General features: G+C 36.5%; 1 protein-coding gene across 7 annotated transcripts in view; it reads right to left on the minus strand.

The window, feature by feature from the left end:
- The window catches only part of LOC136835256 (RUN and FYVE domain-containing protein 2-like), a 126,638-nt gene that overhangs the window by 87,966 nt on the left and 21,452 nt on the right, over window positions 1-17,220 (minus strand). For 2 of the 7 annotated variants that reach the window (XM_067098561.1, XM_067098540.1), the window contains exons 1-2: window positions 11,581-11,715; window positions 164-658 (exon numbers count right to left, since the gene is read on the minus strand). In XM_067098561.1, coding sequence (XP_066954662.1) covers window positions 164-566 — 403 coding nt within the window. In that variant the 5' untranslated portion in view covers window positions 567-658; window positions 11,581-11,715. Of the gene's footprint in view, window positions 1-163; window positions 659-10,626; window positions 10,647-11,580; window positions 11,716-11,841; window positions 11,959-12,000; window positions 12,104-17,220 lie in introns of those variants that run through there. The other 5 variants (XM_067098571.1, XM_067098546.1, XM_067098581.1 and 2 more) reach the window with 5 other exon arrangements.

Below are 17,220 nucleotides of genomic sequence, written 5' to 3' on the forward strand. Positions count from 1 at the left end.
ATTTTGATACTCTGGTCTCTGTTTATGTTTAAAAATTATGCTATAAATTATTAACATAACTTCAAATTCAGTATAGCAAAGTTCAAACAAAAGAAAAATTTTAAAAATCAGGTGTCCAACAGTACAGTCATTGCAACATAAAGAAGAAAGCGTGCGGACGGACCACAGGTGAGCGGCACATAGGGCGCGAAGAGCCCCGGTGGGAGGCCTGGAAGCACGCTTAAGGGCCCTCCCATGGCTCCACCTTCGTTGGCTAGGTCAGGGGGGGCAGTAGGGGGGCTCTCTGAAGAATGAGAGCCATCAAAAGCGGAGTCTGTTTTGGTCAACATCAGCGGCTCAGAGAGGGGTACAGTGTGCAGAGAAGAGCCAGAAGGGACCTGTATGTAGGCACCTGAGGGTGGGGGTGACCCTGGCGATGTAGAAGCCGACCTCTCCACCTTGGTGGTCCCTACGGTGTTACCACCCTCGGCCAGCTCTTTCAGACAGAGCCAATCACCATCCACAGAAACCCGAAAGTTGCACAGGTAGATGGTGTCCTCGGCCCCGGCCATCTCAATCACCACCATCTTATGTGGCAAACATTACTTTCTCTACACTCAATAAGTCACAATGGTTACTTTCTTAAGCATGTTAGCAGTCACAGCATTTAATTTTGGTTCTGTTCTCACAAGAAGGAGAAAAAAATTATATAAATATTATGTAACAGGTACTTGCCTATAAGAATGTTTGGTCATTATAAGAATATTAAAAATTAATAAACTGGAGCTGGTGTATTGTGTATGTATCATATACCAAAATAAAAATAAATAAGCAATCAGAACAGGTTAATATTTTCTTTTCATACATAAAATGATTATTCATCTTTTCAAATCATGGGTTAGAGTACAGCAAAAAAAAAAAAGTAACTTATCATTTACTCCCAATGTCAGATTGAACAATACAGTCACATATCTCACTGAAAATCTAAATTATGCTCCAGATCAGTTAAAAATGTTCAACATCAAAATGCTCTTGCATTTTGCATTACTTTCCGATAACTTCTTCAATTAAACCTGCCCCACACAAACGCACACACACATACACACAAACAAACAAAAGAGCTACACATATTTGAAAAAACGCACCGTATTCTCTATACGCTCAAAATCTTCAACATACTGCAGAAACCAAATCAGCATGGTAGATCACTGGGTTCTTGAAATACCAGGAACTACAGTTTGAACATTCTGTTATTTAAACTTTTACAACAGCCCTCTTCACCTTTAAAACAAATTTACACTACCACCTAAGGAAAGGGGAATTAACTCAAGCAAACACTATACAAGAAATACACAACAGAAACAACAACAAATTCAATCCAGCAGCTTCCTCAGTTATACAACTATACAGTTGTTCAGTTCTGATTAAAAGCACATACAAACAAATATCCCAAATATCTCATATTTCGATTAAATGTTAAAATAATTTAATATAGAATTAACAATGATTCTTTGTGTTGCAGTGACTTGATACTCAGCAGAAGCTGGTACAGTATATTAGAACTTTCTAAAAGTTTCAACTATGCATACCTTTACAACATACACAATTCTTTATTTACACTAAATTTATTGTTGGGGAGATCTTATTCTCAAATGTGTCTCAGCAGATGAGAAGAAATTATGTACCTTCTGTAACTGGTTCAAGTATGTGGTACAACAAAATTTCTTTGTGTTTTACCAAGATACATGAAATGTGTATCTCAAAGTGGCATACATGATCCTGAGAGAGCCAAAAATAGAATTGACAGCAGGACAATATGGCAGGTGTTCAGGATGTATGCTATGGATGATAAGTTCTTGAGAGCAATGAAATGGCTCAAAGATGGAAGAAAAGTGTTTGCTTGAATATATATTTGAGAGAACTACTAGTTTGGTGCAAAAATGGGTCCGACACAAGGGTGTGTCTCCATGACTGTTAAAGCTCTGTAAGGGTGGAGGCATCCAAAAATTCAGAGAAAGAGAAAGGAAATTTGACAGACATGCAAGTATGGTATAACATAATGAGTCTGGATTGGAGTGTGGGATATTGTGGTTTGCAGATGATACAGTAACGGTTGGAGATAGTGGAGAGAAACTGCAAAAACTAGTGGAAGAGTTTGAAAGTGTTTGCAAACGCAAAAATTTGTAAGAAGAATAAGATGAGAATAAATATGAACAAGAGTAAGGTTACAAGGATAAATGGAAATGATGAAAATGGAGGAATCAATGTTTTATGTGCTCGTGGAAGAATGAAAGCAGTTGGGCATAAAAGTATAAGAGTGCTAAGCCAATTCTCCTTTATGGAAGTGAAGTGTGGACACTGAATACAAATAAAAGATAAAAGGTAGAAATGATGAAACTTGTGGAGATGTGTCACAGTAAAATGGACCAGTGTTAGAGATGATTTGCTCATCTGACGAGAATGGACATTAGATGAAACAAGTAAAAAATGTACCGAAGTTTCTTCGGTGCAATTGAGTTTTCTGTACAGTGTATAATGCTGTATGAAACTTATCCATGGTCTGGTGGTGGCCTGAGCCATGGCCCATAAAACTCTTAGTCACAGCCCATGAAACTCAGCCACAGTTCTGTGGCGGCCCATGTTGTTGGTACCTAAGTGGTGCCAGAAGTACGATTATGGTGCCAGAAGTACGATTATGACTAACTTTAACCTTAGAGAGAATAAAACTACTGAGGCTAGAGGGCTGCAATTTGGTATGTTTGATGATTGGAGGGTGGATGATCAACATATCATTTGCAGCCCTCTAGCCTCAGTAGTTTTTAAGATCTGAGAGCAGACAGAAAAAGTGCAGATGGACAGACAAAGCCGTCTCAATAGTTTTCTTTTAAAAAACTAAAAAGTTTAAAAGTTGTGGGTGTGTGAGGAGGGAGGAAAAGAGGAAGACCAATTAAGTACTGAATAAAAGAGATGTTGGAAAGAAGGTCTTAATATCCAGGCAGTGAAAGAGTGCATATACAAAAAGAGGTGAATGGTGTATTGTGTGTACAGTACTGTACAGGGCTTGATGCACTGCTGATGTATGCTCTGAGCAGATGTCCCAGACAGCTAATATTATGGAAGTTTTCTGCACAAAGGGTTCATCCATGATTGGGTAGTTAAAGTGTGATTGTGGCAGTGAATGCGAGATCTCAACTCCTTCTCTTCATCTCATCCATCTACACCTCAAGGGAAACAGACACTTGTCTTATATACTGTATTCACTACCGCTTGAATCTCATAAGATTATCAGGATAGTCAAGCGAGCATCAGCACATCCCAACGGCTAATGCCATTTATAAGGCACCACCAAAGAATCAAATAAAGGAGTCAAACTCAAAGGTAATGCTGAATTATCTTGCCCATAACAATGTAAATTTTCTTTATCACCTTTGACTGACTGCAATACTATCTGTGGCATTACCTTCACAAGAAAACAACCCTCTTCCAACTATGCTTGCATTAACATGCAATCATTAATGAAGTGAATTCATTTCAGCAAATCTATTTCAATGAAAAATATATGAGCCAAATTGTGGCAAGGATCTTACAACAGAATCTCCCACTAACAGCTTGCTATTACATTTCAATAACAAAATAGTCGCTGTCTGCTATTAACTGAATTTGTGTATGGCATGACAAGGGCCTATTAAATACTAGCCTGGTTCATCTGGCCATGAATGGGTGCCATTTTGCAGTGCATTAGTGAGACAAGCTGAGAGTTGATGCCAATTAGCGCAGTGAGTGAGGGGATGTTAGGGTTATTTCGTGCTGTGCACAAGGTGAAGGTTAAACAGCCACATGCGTGACTGATCCTTACTGACCTAAGCCACCATAAATAGTCTTTGTCTGCTTTCTGCTGAGTAACCATCGCCTAGCAGCGAGCATCATCCTTGGTTTTGATTGCATCTTTGTGACTGGTTTGAATTAGAATCATCATTTTTGATAGCTAAATATCTCGTCCATGTTTCATTACTGGGCTGTAAATATTAATTTTTCTCTGAATATCTCTGTACAAGTTTAAAACAAGGTGACTACTGTATATCTCATGTATCATCTGTGACAACTGTGCAAATAAATATGTGCATCCATTATCCACTTCTACAATACCTTGTACCTTGAGTTAGCATCATACTAGTTTTAAGAAAGTTACCTTGCGTTGCCTATGAATTTTAATAACAGAACTATTACCCTTTATCTGGTTTCTCTCTCAAGACTGGCAAGCACAATAAACATACACTCACTGTTACTCTGGTAAAATACCAAATGCTTTACGTCCATATCGGAAAATCACAGTCCACAGTGAGTGTCTCAGAAAGTAAGATTAGTGTTACATATGTACTGTGTGTGTTTTATGCAAGTGCAGGCTCTTGTTTTGCAAATGAAATTATGAAAATTATCATTGGTTTCAGTGATAAAGAGAACATAATCTTGTCAGGGCCAGAGAAGTCTTGTAATTAGATACTGTACACCAAAGCCCCTGGGAGTTTATTAATGTGAGATTCTACTTGTATGATATGAATATCAGGGAAAATGTAGAAAAAGTTTACAATATTGGCCAACAGGATAGTACTAAAAAAAACCTGAGGCTGGAATAACAACAATAAACGTAACATGGCTCATAACTATTATGATTTCTATAACCACCTAACAGCAAGTGGCTGCAACACAAATCAATTAGAATTCTCTAACATATTTTTTTTGCCCTTTGGACTAAAATTAAAGCTGATGTAAAATTTTCATACACTTTTCTCCTTCCAAAGAAATAAAATATTTCACTTAAGGAACATAATTATAAAATCTTTCAAGTCCCTGGAATGTTGACCAACCTCGTACGAGCTTTGTTTGGAAGAAGTGACAAGGGAGTCCCAGCAAATTCTATATATAAAAGTTAAATTCAGGCAATTTCAACTTCACTTAGCATTTTAATATGTACCAGATGCTGATCAGCATTGGGAACTGCCTTGGGGCTACTGATGTACAAATGTTACCACCCAAAAATCCCAGTTGGGAATGAGATCAATCTTAATAGAGGCAAAAAATTACTGGCCAAGAAACGGAAAAACCCCTTTGAAGTATTTGGAAAACATAATTCAAAACTGTAATAAACGGTAATTCTATATATTAGCTCTGCACCTGTTTTTACCTTTTCAACTGGTTTTTCTACACTTTTCGGGGTTCTGATACTGGCGGTGCATCTGTTTGTTGTCGGCCAAACGGAATGTCCCTTCGCCATGTTTAGTACTGGCCCGGGGGCAGGGGGTTACCCATACATTAACAAGTTCTTGCACCTGCCGGACGGGATATGAACCGTTCGAAACAGACGTACCCGTGCTCTGTCTTGTGAAGATCGCGTATGGAAACCCCTTGTTGGATGGACTTCAAGGGTTAATTACAGGTTAATTACACTCGAGCGCCAAAAAGTAAAGGTAAATTCATAATTAGCAACCAAAAAACTGTAGAAAAAGTTAAGTTAGAAGGCAGTCGCCGGCACGGAGCTACTATATAGTTCTACCTAATAAACAATCTACTTCCAAGGTTAAAACAAATATACAGAACCAAGATTGAAAGTGCAGAGAGTTCTCTGGACCTTGACCATGGGTACAGATTAAACATGCCACCAACCAAGGGCAGAAATACCCGAATCAAAATCATATATTAACCCACAGGAAATTCGTAAATGTGACGTAATAAAACCATTAGGGTCAAAACTCACCCATAAGCTCTCGATAACATATAAACAAATCACACATACACACCTTCCAAGGAAATAAGATAACAAACCATCCACACAACATTGGCAGTAAACACCTCTGCATCATAAAAAACATGAAAGTACTGTACCATGTGAAATTCCTTTTTAGCAATGCTTATCTAGATGATTATCACTGAGAGAAACCCACTATGTACAAGCAAAGTATTACTACTAAGACATGGGTCATTTAAGATGAATTACTCTCTCAATGTAACAGTAATATATATAAAAAAAGGTCAATATGGATATCTTAAAAAAAAACTCAAGTTTGCACATGAAGTCAAAGTCTGTCCCATAACTTGGAAACATTTATACCAACCCAATACTTTTCTATTATTGATTGGTTATGAAATTAAGGTCTTGAAGGCATAACAAGAACTTAGTCTTTAAAAACACAAAGTATGTATGTATATAGGTACACACACAAACACATGCAGACTATATATATATATATATATATATATATATATATATATATATATATATGTGTGTGTATATATATATATATATATATATATATATATATATATATATATATATATATATATATATATATATATATATATATATATATATATATATATAATATATATATATATATATATATATATATATATATATATATATATATATATATATACATATATATATATATATATATATATATATATATATATATATATATACACATATATATATATATATATATATATATATATATATATATATATATATATATATAAAACAATGTATACCCATATTTAATTTTCTTCAGTGTAACTAACCACCCCACCATCATTACCCAACCCAAATACATTACCCGACGACCATCGTACTGACATTCTTATATTACAGATGTTTTTATGATAAGAGTGCACTCATATACTATATACAGTATACAAACATGTAGATGGAATATTGGTATAATTGAAAAAAAAAAATCAAGAATGCCAAGGAGAAAATGATTTAAGTATTACCCTTAAAAAACTGGGACATCTCAACAAAACAGATGAAAATTACTCAAGGGAATTGCATTAAAAAAAATTCAATCAATCATGTTCACACCAAGAACGCCTTTAAATGAAAACAATCTTTCTCCTCACCCACAAAATGAGGGCCTCAAATATCTGAAGCAGATAAAAAACTCTCATCAAGCAAAACCCAAATCTGCCTTCTTAAACAGGAAGTCTAACCTGAGGGTCTATTTCTACATCCTTATATAAAGGAATTTATATTTATATTCCTTTATATTAGGAAACAATTTCTCAACAAGAATTCCTAGGTGTAAACACAAGAAAATACACTCTGACAAAAAAAAAAAAAAGCTTCTTTTGACAGAATTACCATTATTCAGTAGATGAACCCTATTAATATGGAAGAAGCCTACAAGGCCATTATTTGAAATTCAAGCTTCCAAAGAATATGGTGTTCATTTGAAAGAAATTACACAGTAGGAGATGCAGAAAGAAGAGTGTTATCATCATTCAGAGGATGATCCCTATTCATATGGAACAAGCCTAGATACACTTACTCCTAAACAACAGTGGAAAAAGACAAACTTCTACCTCTGCAAATGACAAAATAAGAAAAATTCTTTAAATAAAGAAAACTGAAGAGGACGAACTTGAGAGAGTGCAATGCCCAGATCAAGCACCAGTTCTTCAAAATGGAGATAAACTAAACCCTAAAAATGAAGCAACTTCTGCTCATAACTACTCCAAATACCCTGCCAAGGCCAGCACCCAAAACCTAATGTACACAGAACCGCACCCAATAACCAATAACCTTCGAGCGAAGTGTCTGAAAGTAGGTGCACTGATAAGCCACCTTGTGCAAACAAACATGGCCGAAATCCTCCAAATGAAGGATTCCACACTGGACAAATCCAAACCAGCAGACTCCCAAACAAAGACTAATTTACACTCTTACGAACTCAAACAACAGAAGAAAACCTCATCAGAGGAACGAATTTACACAAATTGTTAATGAAAGCACCTTCACACTCATATTTTTAAAAAATACGGACCGGATATGCAACCTAAACCAATGAAATAACGGCTAAGGACAAATCCCAACAAAGAGAAACACTCATAAAAGATAAAAAAAAAAATTGACCCCCAAAATCGTAAAAAGAAACTTGCACGACAACAAACACGAGCCCCACAATCTCCACATAAAACGAAGCACACTTGAAACTCTCAAACTTCAGGCAGCTCCGAACAAAATCCTACAAATGAAAATCTCGCAGCCAAACATTCCTCAACAAATATTTACAAACAAAAATATCCAAAGAGGAAGTGACGCAGGAATTACCCTCTCGCATGAGACATGAACTCGAGGAAACGAAACAGCACAAACCAAACAGAATTATTTTTTTTCTCTGCCTCAAAAATTGGAACTTTCTCCGAGTTTGCTTCCACTCATTTTAACTGTCACCTATCTGCAACATCCATTCCACTTTCCTTTGGAAAGAGTTTCATCATTTCAATCCAGTTTCATTAACTTTTCCTCATTTTTTTCCAAACGTAAGACTTCATAAAAGTACCCAGGTGTCTAAATAGAAACACGAATAAAGGCACATTTACATATAAAACGATTGAAGAGACATACAAAAATCTCAAGCACAGACATACGAAACATAAAATTATATAAATATGTAAGCGCACTGAGTATTGCACGGTGAGTCAGTTGCCAACACGAGTCAACCACTCTATTCAGGCCTTCATACCGTTTCCTAGATCTGAATAGGAATTCTCTGGTTCCTCGATGTTTCCAGAATCATAAAGCAATCCTATTTTACGGCTGCAGGTTTATCATGACCTACGTTTCATTCAGAAAAAGTTTTTGGGCCGATATTCAGAGCCTTTGAAAAATCTGCACCTAAATTGCTTCCAGAGTTATTAAGACCAGGCATATTTAGTGCCTGCTACACCAGCGAATGTTAAGAGAATAAACTATGAAGAGTCTAGGGTATAGATAGCCATGGCCTTCTTTGTCTGTTTTCTCAATGCATCGCATAGACGTCTGGTAAGAGTGGACACGAACTCTCCGTATAAGACACGTACAAGTTCAACGCAATTACCGTGAAAGAATATCTCTGAGAATACAAAAATTTTCGGAGGAAACCACAAATACACGTTATATATATATATATACACCGCAGTTCCGTCCTTCCATCACATAAGAGATGCAACAAACGGACTCCATGGTCGTAAAACACACATCCCCGGGAGATATGACCCACGAAACATTACTGGAGATCAAGTGCAGTCTCTAAAACTACGTGGTGGAAGGCAGGACTCCAAGGAATACAGACGTTAAAAATGCATGGCCATCCGGCGAAAAAAACATACATCGCCAACCATGGGGAGCACGCACGCACGCACACTATCTGTAAGGATTAGCTGACACACACACACACACACACACACACACACAGATAGAGGGAGGGAGGTTGGAGGGGTGTGAAACAATAGAGTAAATACTGATATGTCACAAGATTACACATTTACACACCCTTCACGCGTACACTAACTCTTCCACTACTGATACTAGTTTACCACACACACACACACACACACACACACACACACACACACACACACACACTCATATATATGAATTTTCGCCACTGATTCACGAGTGACTTTTTTATATTCACGAATATTAGGCTACAAATATCGTCTAATTCCGATTCCACTATACCTCAGGAATAATTGACACTAAAAGGGAATTATAATTAAGTTCCAGCACCAAAGCCTGGGCAAAAGCACTCGTCAATCATCATTCACTTTGTAAGTTATTCCTAAGGTAAAGTGGATTCGATATTAATCGATATTTGTGAATTAATAATCGCGATTATATATACATATACATACATATATATACATATATATCTGTATGCATGTGTATGAATCCAAAATAGATACTTAGCCTCAATGAGACTCCGAAACGAATGAATAAATTCCTTTCCATGGAATCTTTTGCAGAGAGATTACTTTCAAAAAGTCTCTTATGGTGCGGAAATTCTGTTATATTTATTCCTAAGAGGAGATGACCGAAATGGGCGATAAGAGCATAATTTCATTAACTATTTCTCGTCTCCAAAGCCAATTTCCTTTCACGACGCAATTACCGGATATTGCAAGGTCTTACTAGGCGAAGAGGGACATCAATTTTTAAAGACCGTAAAACGTGACTTGCCCGACGAGAGAGATGCGCCTACGACTGACAGAAAATCTTGCATATGCCAGCGTTAGCCTCAACGCCAGGACGTGCGCATTTATGGTTAAAGGATCCAAATATAACAAATACTATAAGCCGTCGAAGAGCAGAGATCATAAAAGACTGACAGACAAAGAAGCCATAGATGCGGCCAAACTAAAAAAAAAAAAAAAAAGATACAAAAGACTTAAGTGGAGAAAAATGCTGGTCGATGTTAAGAAGATTATCAGGCTATATGTCGACTGACTGGCTGGTTTTGAGAGAGAGAGAGAGAGAGAGAGAGAGAGAGAGAGAGAGAGAGAGAGAGAGAGAGAGAGAGAGAGAGAGAGCCATTTTACATGACAAAGAACCATGCACAACAGCACCACAAAAAAAAAAAAAATTTCTTACGTGTTTGTATAAACACGGTGGCTTATCCGTATTTCACATATGAGAGCGTGGCGTCTGTATAATGCATTGCACATACCAAAAGAGATTTACAGAGGACGTGGTGGGGGGGAGGGAATACAATACTTAAGTTAGTGTAGTCCTGCCTCACGTTTTGTACACAATTACAGTTCATTACGAAATATGTATTTCACAAGAAAACAGGAAAATCAAAACAATAAAAACTTAATAACCAAGAATCTCACATTAACCGTTCGTGGTCTGATGAGATCATATGGACATTTTCTACCAACATAAATTTCTACAGTATCAACCATACATAATGCGTTCTTCATTTTGAAATTATTTCGGGTAATATTAGTCAACAGAATCCGATGTCCCCTAAAAGCCTAAAAACTTGAAATTCTTAGGCCGGATTCATGCTTCACGTCGTTACTCTTTGTGCACGAGAGTAAGGAGTTTCTTCACAGCCTTCGTCATTGGAATTAGGTATATTGATTTCAATGCCACGCCTTGCAGAGGTCCTAAGCCAACGAAAATATTCTAAAGCTAAGAAGAAACCTTGAAAGCAACACATTTTCTTTTTTTCCACAAATTTTCAGGAGCAATTCAAATGGCCGACTTTGTTCGTCACAGCTGTGAAAACACCCCCTTCATGCTGCTTTCTGTTTGCGTAACTGATTACATTGATGATATGAAACGCATTATCAATGCAAACGCCTCTCCAATACTCGTCCACAGGTCATTAGGGCTGATTTCCATAACAGTCGGTGCAGTCTTCGAGAAGACTCATTAACGCAAAGGGGATCTATGCAAATACGTAATCGTCGTCGCAAACATTCATCGGGAACCATCTGTCACAGGAGGACGATACTTCGAGGTAGATGGTTGATTGTCAACTGTTTCCTACTGGCGAGAGTTAGCCATTTGTTACTCGCATACAACTGCGTATTGCAGTCCAAGCAATCTGATCACGGACTTGCAAATGCGGGCGACACAGTTACAGTCTGTTTACACGCCCACGCGAACACTGGCAAGACAATAACACGCAGCGTTTTTGGGCGTCCGAGGTCAGCATTTAAACCCCTACAGCTTCCAGTTCCATAGATTCCCTTTTTTATGCACTCCACGTATCACAAGAAATCGGCAATCTTTTTTTCCAAATAAATAATCTCATCTTTCCCCCTTGCTCATAATACCGCTGTGTCAGGGTGCAGTCGCGATACTGTCTCTGTGGCTAGCGGGCTGTCGTCAGCGCCAGGCACTGAAATTCACGCAAGCGTACCCCTCTTGCCCTCCTCGTCCATAGGCTGCGACCAATCACCAACGTTCTCTCGATAGGGAATCCCCATTAATAAAACGACAATGCCATATGGAAGCCAAGAGGCTCTCAGTCGTCAGGTTACGAAGGACCAGAGTAAGAGTAAGCCTAATTGGAACACGATGACTCCCATCATCACATTTAAGGCCGTTATTGATTTCTGTCCATGACGAAGGAAGCTCCTCGTCCGGCGGGGCCAGCAACGGCCGCGGCGGTGCGGAAGAAGCGCAATTTCAAACGGAGTCTGATTCACTACAATTTATGGCTGAAAAATTGTGGGGCATCAGCGCAACTTTACGTGGATTTCGCGAAAGAGAACAAATCGCTGACTGCGCATCTCCTGCAAAAGAAAGGAAGGAAGGAGGGAGAAAACGAAATCCCAGAGCGAGAGAGAAAGAGGGTGGGTGGGGTCCAGGCAATCAATAGTCTTCCTTACCACACGTACATACGCACAAACACACACGCATACTTACACACAACCATACAGCTTGCCCAGGCAGGATCCCCTCCTACCTAATTCCCCCCCTTGTCAAGATCTCTGAAAAGATAAAATAGCCGACGAGTATTTAGAAACACTTCTGAAGATAGTTCACAAAATTAAAAAGCTGCGAAAATGAATACAAATATTGAAACAGCTGTTTCCAGTCTGATCTCACGAAGATTAATTACACTGTTTTAGTGACGTGTACTATGACGTAGATACATAGTTACTGGTCTATAATAATCCACTATGGAAGAAACAAGCGTGCGAATACCGAGTATTTCTTTCAAGACATAATCCGAACCACAAACCTAATGCTGGGTAAAAAAATATTTTCCATTGACAGTTTTCGACAGTTTCCATTTTCTATACTCATACAAACGTAGTAAGCTAAAGAAAACGGATTTTTGATCGTCAATAATGACCATATGGAACGATTCCCGTCTCTCTCTCTCTTTTAACTTTTCCCATCTGTACCAGACTTTGTCTGTTAACTGTATCATCAGTTAGTAAAGACTGGACGATTTGTTAATATCAAAACTAGTGGCCTAGGAGCGAAAGGAAGATCAGTTGATTAAAATTTCCAATTACATTAAAATTGCATCAGAATACCAGCCTGGAAATGCTTCTCATACACAGGTACCCTGTGACATGTGGCGGATGACGTCACCTTATTTTCCATGCCTTCCATATACAAGTACTCTTCTTGCGACATGTGGTGGATGACGTCATCTTATTAGTCATGAGAAATCAGGGATCTATGCAAGTCTTTCTTCACCGGTTAGTTGTTCTGCTAAATAAAACAAACTCGACCCCTTTTATAAAACAGACACTGAAATCTCTTGTATGTCTGCACGTCATATGTACATACATATATACAGTATATATATATATATATATATATATATATATATATATATATATATATATATATATATATATATATATATATATATATATATATATATATATATATATATATATATATATATATATATATATATATATATATATATATATTATACATGTATGTGTGTTTGTGTGCGCGCGCGCGCCCTAGGGTAAGCGTGTATAAAGTACAAAACAACCCACATATTCTTATTCTGTGCCATTTTTCTGAAATATCACGTCCAATGCTAACGTTTCCTAGAACCATATCAATTCAGAAACAACACCACGTGTGATAAAAGTCTTGGTTTCTTTGCATCACGATATACAGTGACATCCTCAGTTGTTAGGCGATGTTCCAGTAGCAAATATGTGCAATTATGCAAATTCCTCAGATCTGACATGATTATAAACGAAAGGCATAAGCGCTACATATAAGTTCAAAATACATATACAGAAAATCTAAAGTGCTTTTGAGGTTACCACAAAAATCTGAGACCGCTCTTATAAACAAAATCGTTTGCAAATTAGCCTTAGTAACACAAACACAAAAAAAAAAAAGATAAAAAAAGTAACATACCAAACTTGTACACGCCCGCATGTACATTAAAAGAGAGAGAGAGAGAGAGAATGGCATAAAATACGGTATGCTCTCACACTGTCAGTAACTAATAATAACACAACGCCCGATAATCTACATTAGAAGAGATGACAATGAAATCCATCACCATTCAAGATTTTTCAAGTCTCTCTTTTTTACTAATTAATTTAGTTTAACTTGTTTGAGATTTTAGTTTCTACTAATAAAAACTCTAAGTCGAGTTCCTTCTTCTAACATTAATGTATACTGAACCAAGCTTTTATTGCAAAGGTAATGAGGAAAGTTTGTGCTAGTTACTCATACCTTTTTGGATTTTACCACACACAATCACACATGTATAATATATATAACTTTATTACTTACACAAATATTTGTGGATTAATGCAATTACTGACAGCACCCCATTGAAAATGGATGGTATCTAGCGGAGATATTTATTCATTAAAAGTTACAAGCTTTCCAGGACTAACAGTCCTCATTGTCAAGTATCCGTCGAAATGACAATGAGGTCCTGTCAGTAATATATATATATATATATATATATATATATATATATATATATATATATATATATATATATATATATATATATATATATATATCAAATATATGTAAAATATATAATTGCTTTATAATTTCAACATTTATGAAATGCTGTAAAATAATTGCTTTTAATTTCAACATTTATGACGCTTCTGAATTTTATTACGTCATCATAATTAATGTTCAGAATAATAGTATATCTATGAATTAATTAAATTCTCCTTTTCTCGCTTTATTTATCATTTCTGTTCAAATCCTCCCGCCACGATTCTGCCCCAGAAAGGTGGCGCCTGACGGCTTGGGGGACTGACATAATTATGAAGTAACTACGGCAAAGTCAGGAGATAAAAACAATTTTATGGTTAGTCTTGAGGGAAGGTACGACTCGCCGCAGGAAATAAGTTTCCAATTCAAGATTATCAAAGCCATTACTAGGGGCAATAAAGCCTGACTGAAGATGATACAGAATGACTGACTCTTGGTTTACTGGTCTGTAAATATTTACCGGTCTGTAAATATTTTATGTCGAAAACTGAAAGTTTCCATCAGCTTGTCAGAGCAAGGTCTTATTTACAGGAGAAGGGAAAACCAATATTAAACCAAAAAGGATGAAGATAAGATACGACGTGGCGAGTACTTCTTTTACAGAATAGAATAGAATATAGAATTTAGACTAAAGGCCAAGCGTTGGCACCTATGAGGTTATTCAGTGCTGATAGGGAAATTAAGAGTAGAAAGGTTTGAAAGGTGTAACAGGGGGGAAACCTCGCAGCTGCACTATGAAACAATTGATAGAGAAGGTGGAAAGTAAGCTGGAAGAAAGAGTATGAACGGAGGTACTGTAAAAGGAATTTAAGAGGTTGCAGCCGGGGGCCGAAGGGACGCTGCAAAGACCCTTAAGTAATGCCTACAGTGCACCTCACGTGAGGTGCACTGACGGCCCTCCCCGCTTAGGGATTGTTTTACATAAAGCTTCCAAAATGCATCTGTTCAGGAAATGACCAAGATAAGAGACTTTTTAAAGATCTACATATTTAATGTTAGGAGAAGGTGGGAAGTAAGAAGGAAGAAAGAGAATATGAACGGAGGTAGAGTAAAAGGAATGAAAGGGGTTGCAGTTAGGGCCGAAGGGACGCTGCATAGAACCTTGAGTAGTGCCTACAGTGCACCGCGTTAGGTGTCTACGGGAAAAAGCAAGTACACCATCTAAAAATGTCTCCAAAGTGTAACTCTGAGGTTGCCGACTATGCCGTATCAAAGGATTATATGTGTTGATACACCAACAATAGGAAAAAAGCCTGCTACCCACATCAAGTCATATAAATGAGGATTTCCTCCCACACCTTTATGTTCCGGAACTCAAATTGGGCCCGGAAGCTGACGAACAGTCCTTCCCAAAAATATCCAACTCCTAGGTATGCTGTTTTTGAAATTAATATTAGTGGAAGAGAACTGTTCTTTGATGTAACAAAGTGAAAAATATAATTACATTCAACTTCACACCTTAAGTCTGGAAGGGTAAGCTATCCCAGCCCAGGCACAAACAACCTAAGAAACTGCAAATATCTTGATATATATATATATATATATATATATATATATATATATATATATATATATATATATATATATATATATATATAATATATATATATATAATATATATATATATATATATATATATATATATATATATATATATATATATATATAAAGGTAAAATCCACGGAAAGGAAAAAATGGAGTACTGCAAGGCCTTTCGACTTCTTGTCCTTTACATAGCAGTCTACTAAGTAAAGGAAAAGAAGTCGAAAGGCCTTGCAGTACTCCACTGTTTCCTTTCCTTCGTGGATTTTGCCTTTATATTTATATATCCATCACGTGATTCAGTTATATAAACATATACTGTATATGTATATATATATATATATATATATATATATATATATATATATATATATATATATATATATATATATATATAGATATAAATATACATATATACCATATATATAAATAACCATATGTATATGTATATGTATATATATATAATGTATATATATACATATATATACAACAGACCTTGTGTTTACACTGAGAAAACTGTAAATACCAGCACAAAAGTATAAAAAGAACTACCAAAAGGTTCGGTCACTTTCCATATAAGACTCCTGTAATTTCCAGGTGATAATCTTGCAGCTTACTATAGAATCACTTCCTACTCAACTTGATTTGGTCAGATATACGAAAAAATGACTGATGCGCACCAACTTCTTCAATATAAAAAATTATAAATATAAATATATATATATACATATATATATATATATATATATATATATATATATATATATATATATATATATATATATATATTGAGCTCAGAGTATTCAGTTATGTTAATACCCCTATCCGGTTGTCATGCGGAGAAAAACAACCGTGTAAATTAGCTCAACTTTGCATGAAGGCTGATATGACTAATATACTTTGAAGTTATGAATACGCAGCAGACTAACACGAACATTTTCATGCAAATGGGTTCGTGAACATATCCGAGCAGGCAACTTCTCTTCAAACAAATGGCCTCAAACCCCTGGTTGGGTTTTTAAAGTTCATTGAACATCAGGTGCTATTTTCTTTTATTTTTTTGGTTTAGAGACAGGGAAATATCAAAGAAGCCTGCAACATATACCGCTCAGTGAAGTACTTAAAATTTTGCGATCTTTTTAGATTTAAATATCATGCTTACCGTGGCCTCTTAAGTAACTTTGTTTGGATGCATGCTGCTTAAAGTAGGCTCCAAAACAAACGCTAATCTATCAACTGATAACCAGAACTGATTACTATTTCCTTTCTACACAATCGCCTGAGTCCATGATTGGTCTTGAAAATTTTGGATTGCATTAAACTGTTTTGCTTAATCTCCAGATTCACTAGTGTGAATTTTTTTTTCTCACTGGCTATTCACCTACTCAAATTTTCCTACTCTTCATCATTCATTACGG

This window comes from Macrobrachium rosenbergii, chromosome 4 (assembly GCF_040412425.1).
Source record: "Macrobrachium rosenbergii isolate ZJJX-2024 chromosome 4, ASM4041242v1, whole genome shotgun sequence".
Classification (NCBI taxonomy): Eukaryota; Metazoa; Arthropoda; class Malacostraca; order Decapoda; family Palaemonidae; genus Macrobrachium; species Macrobrachium rosenbergii.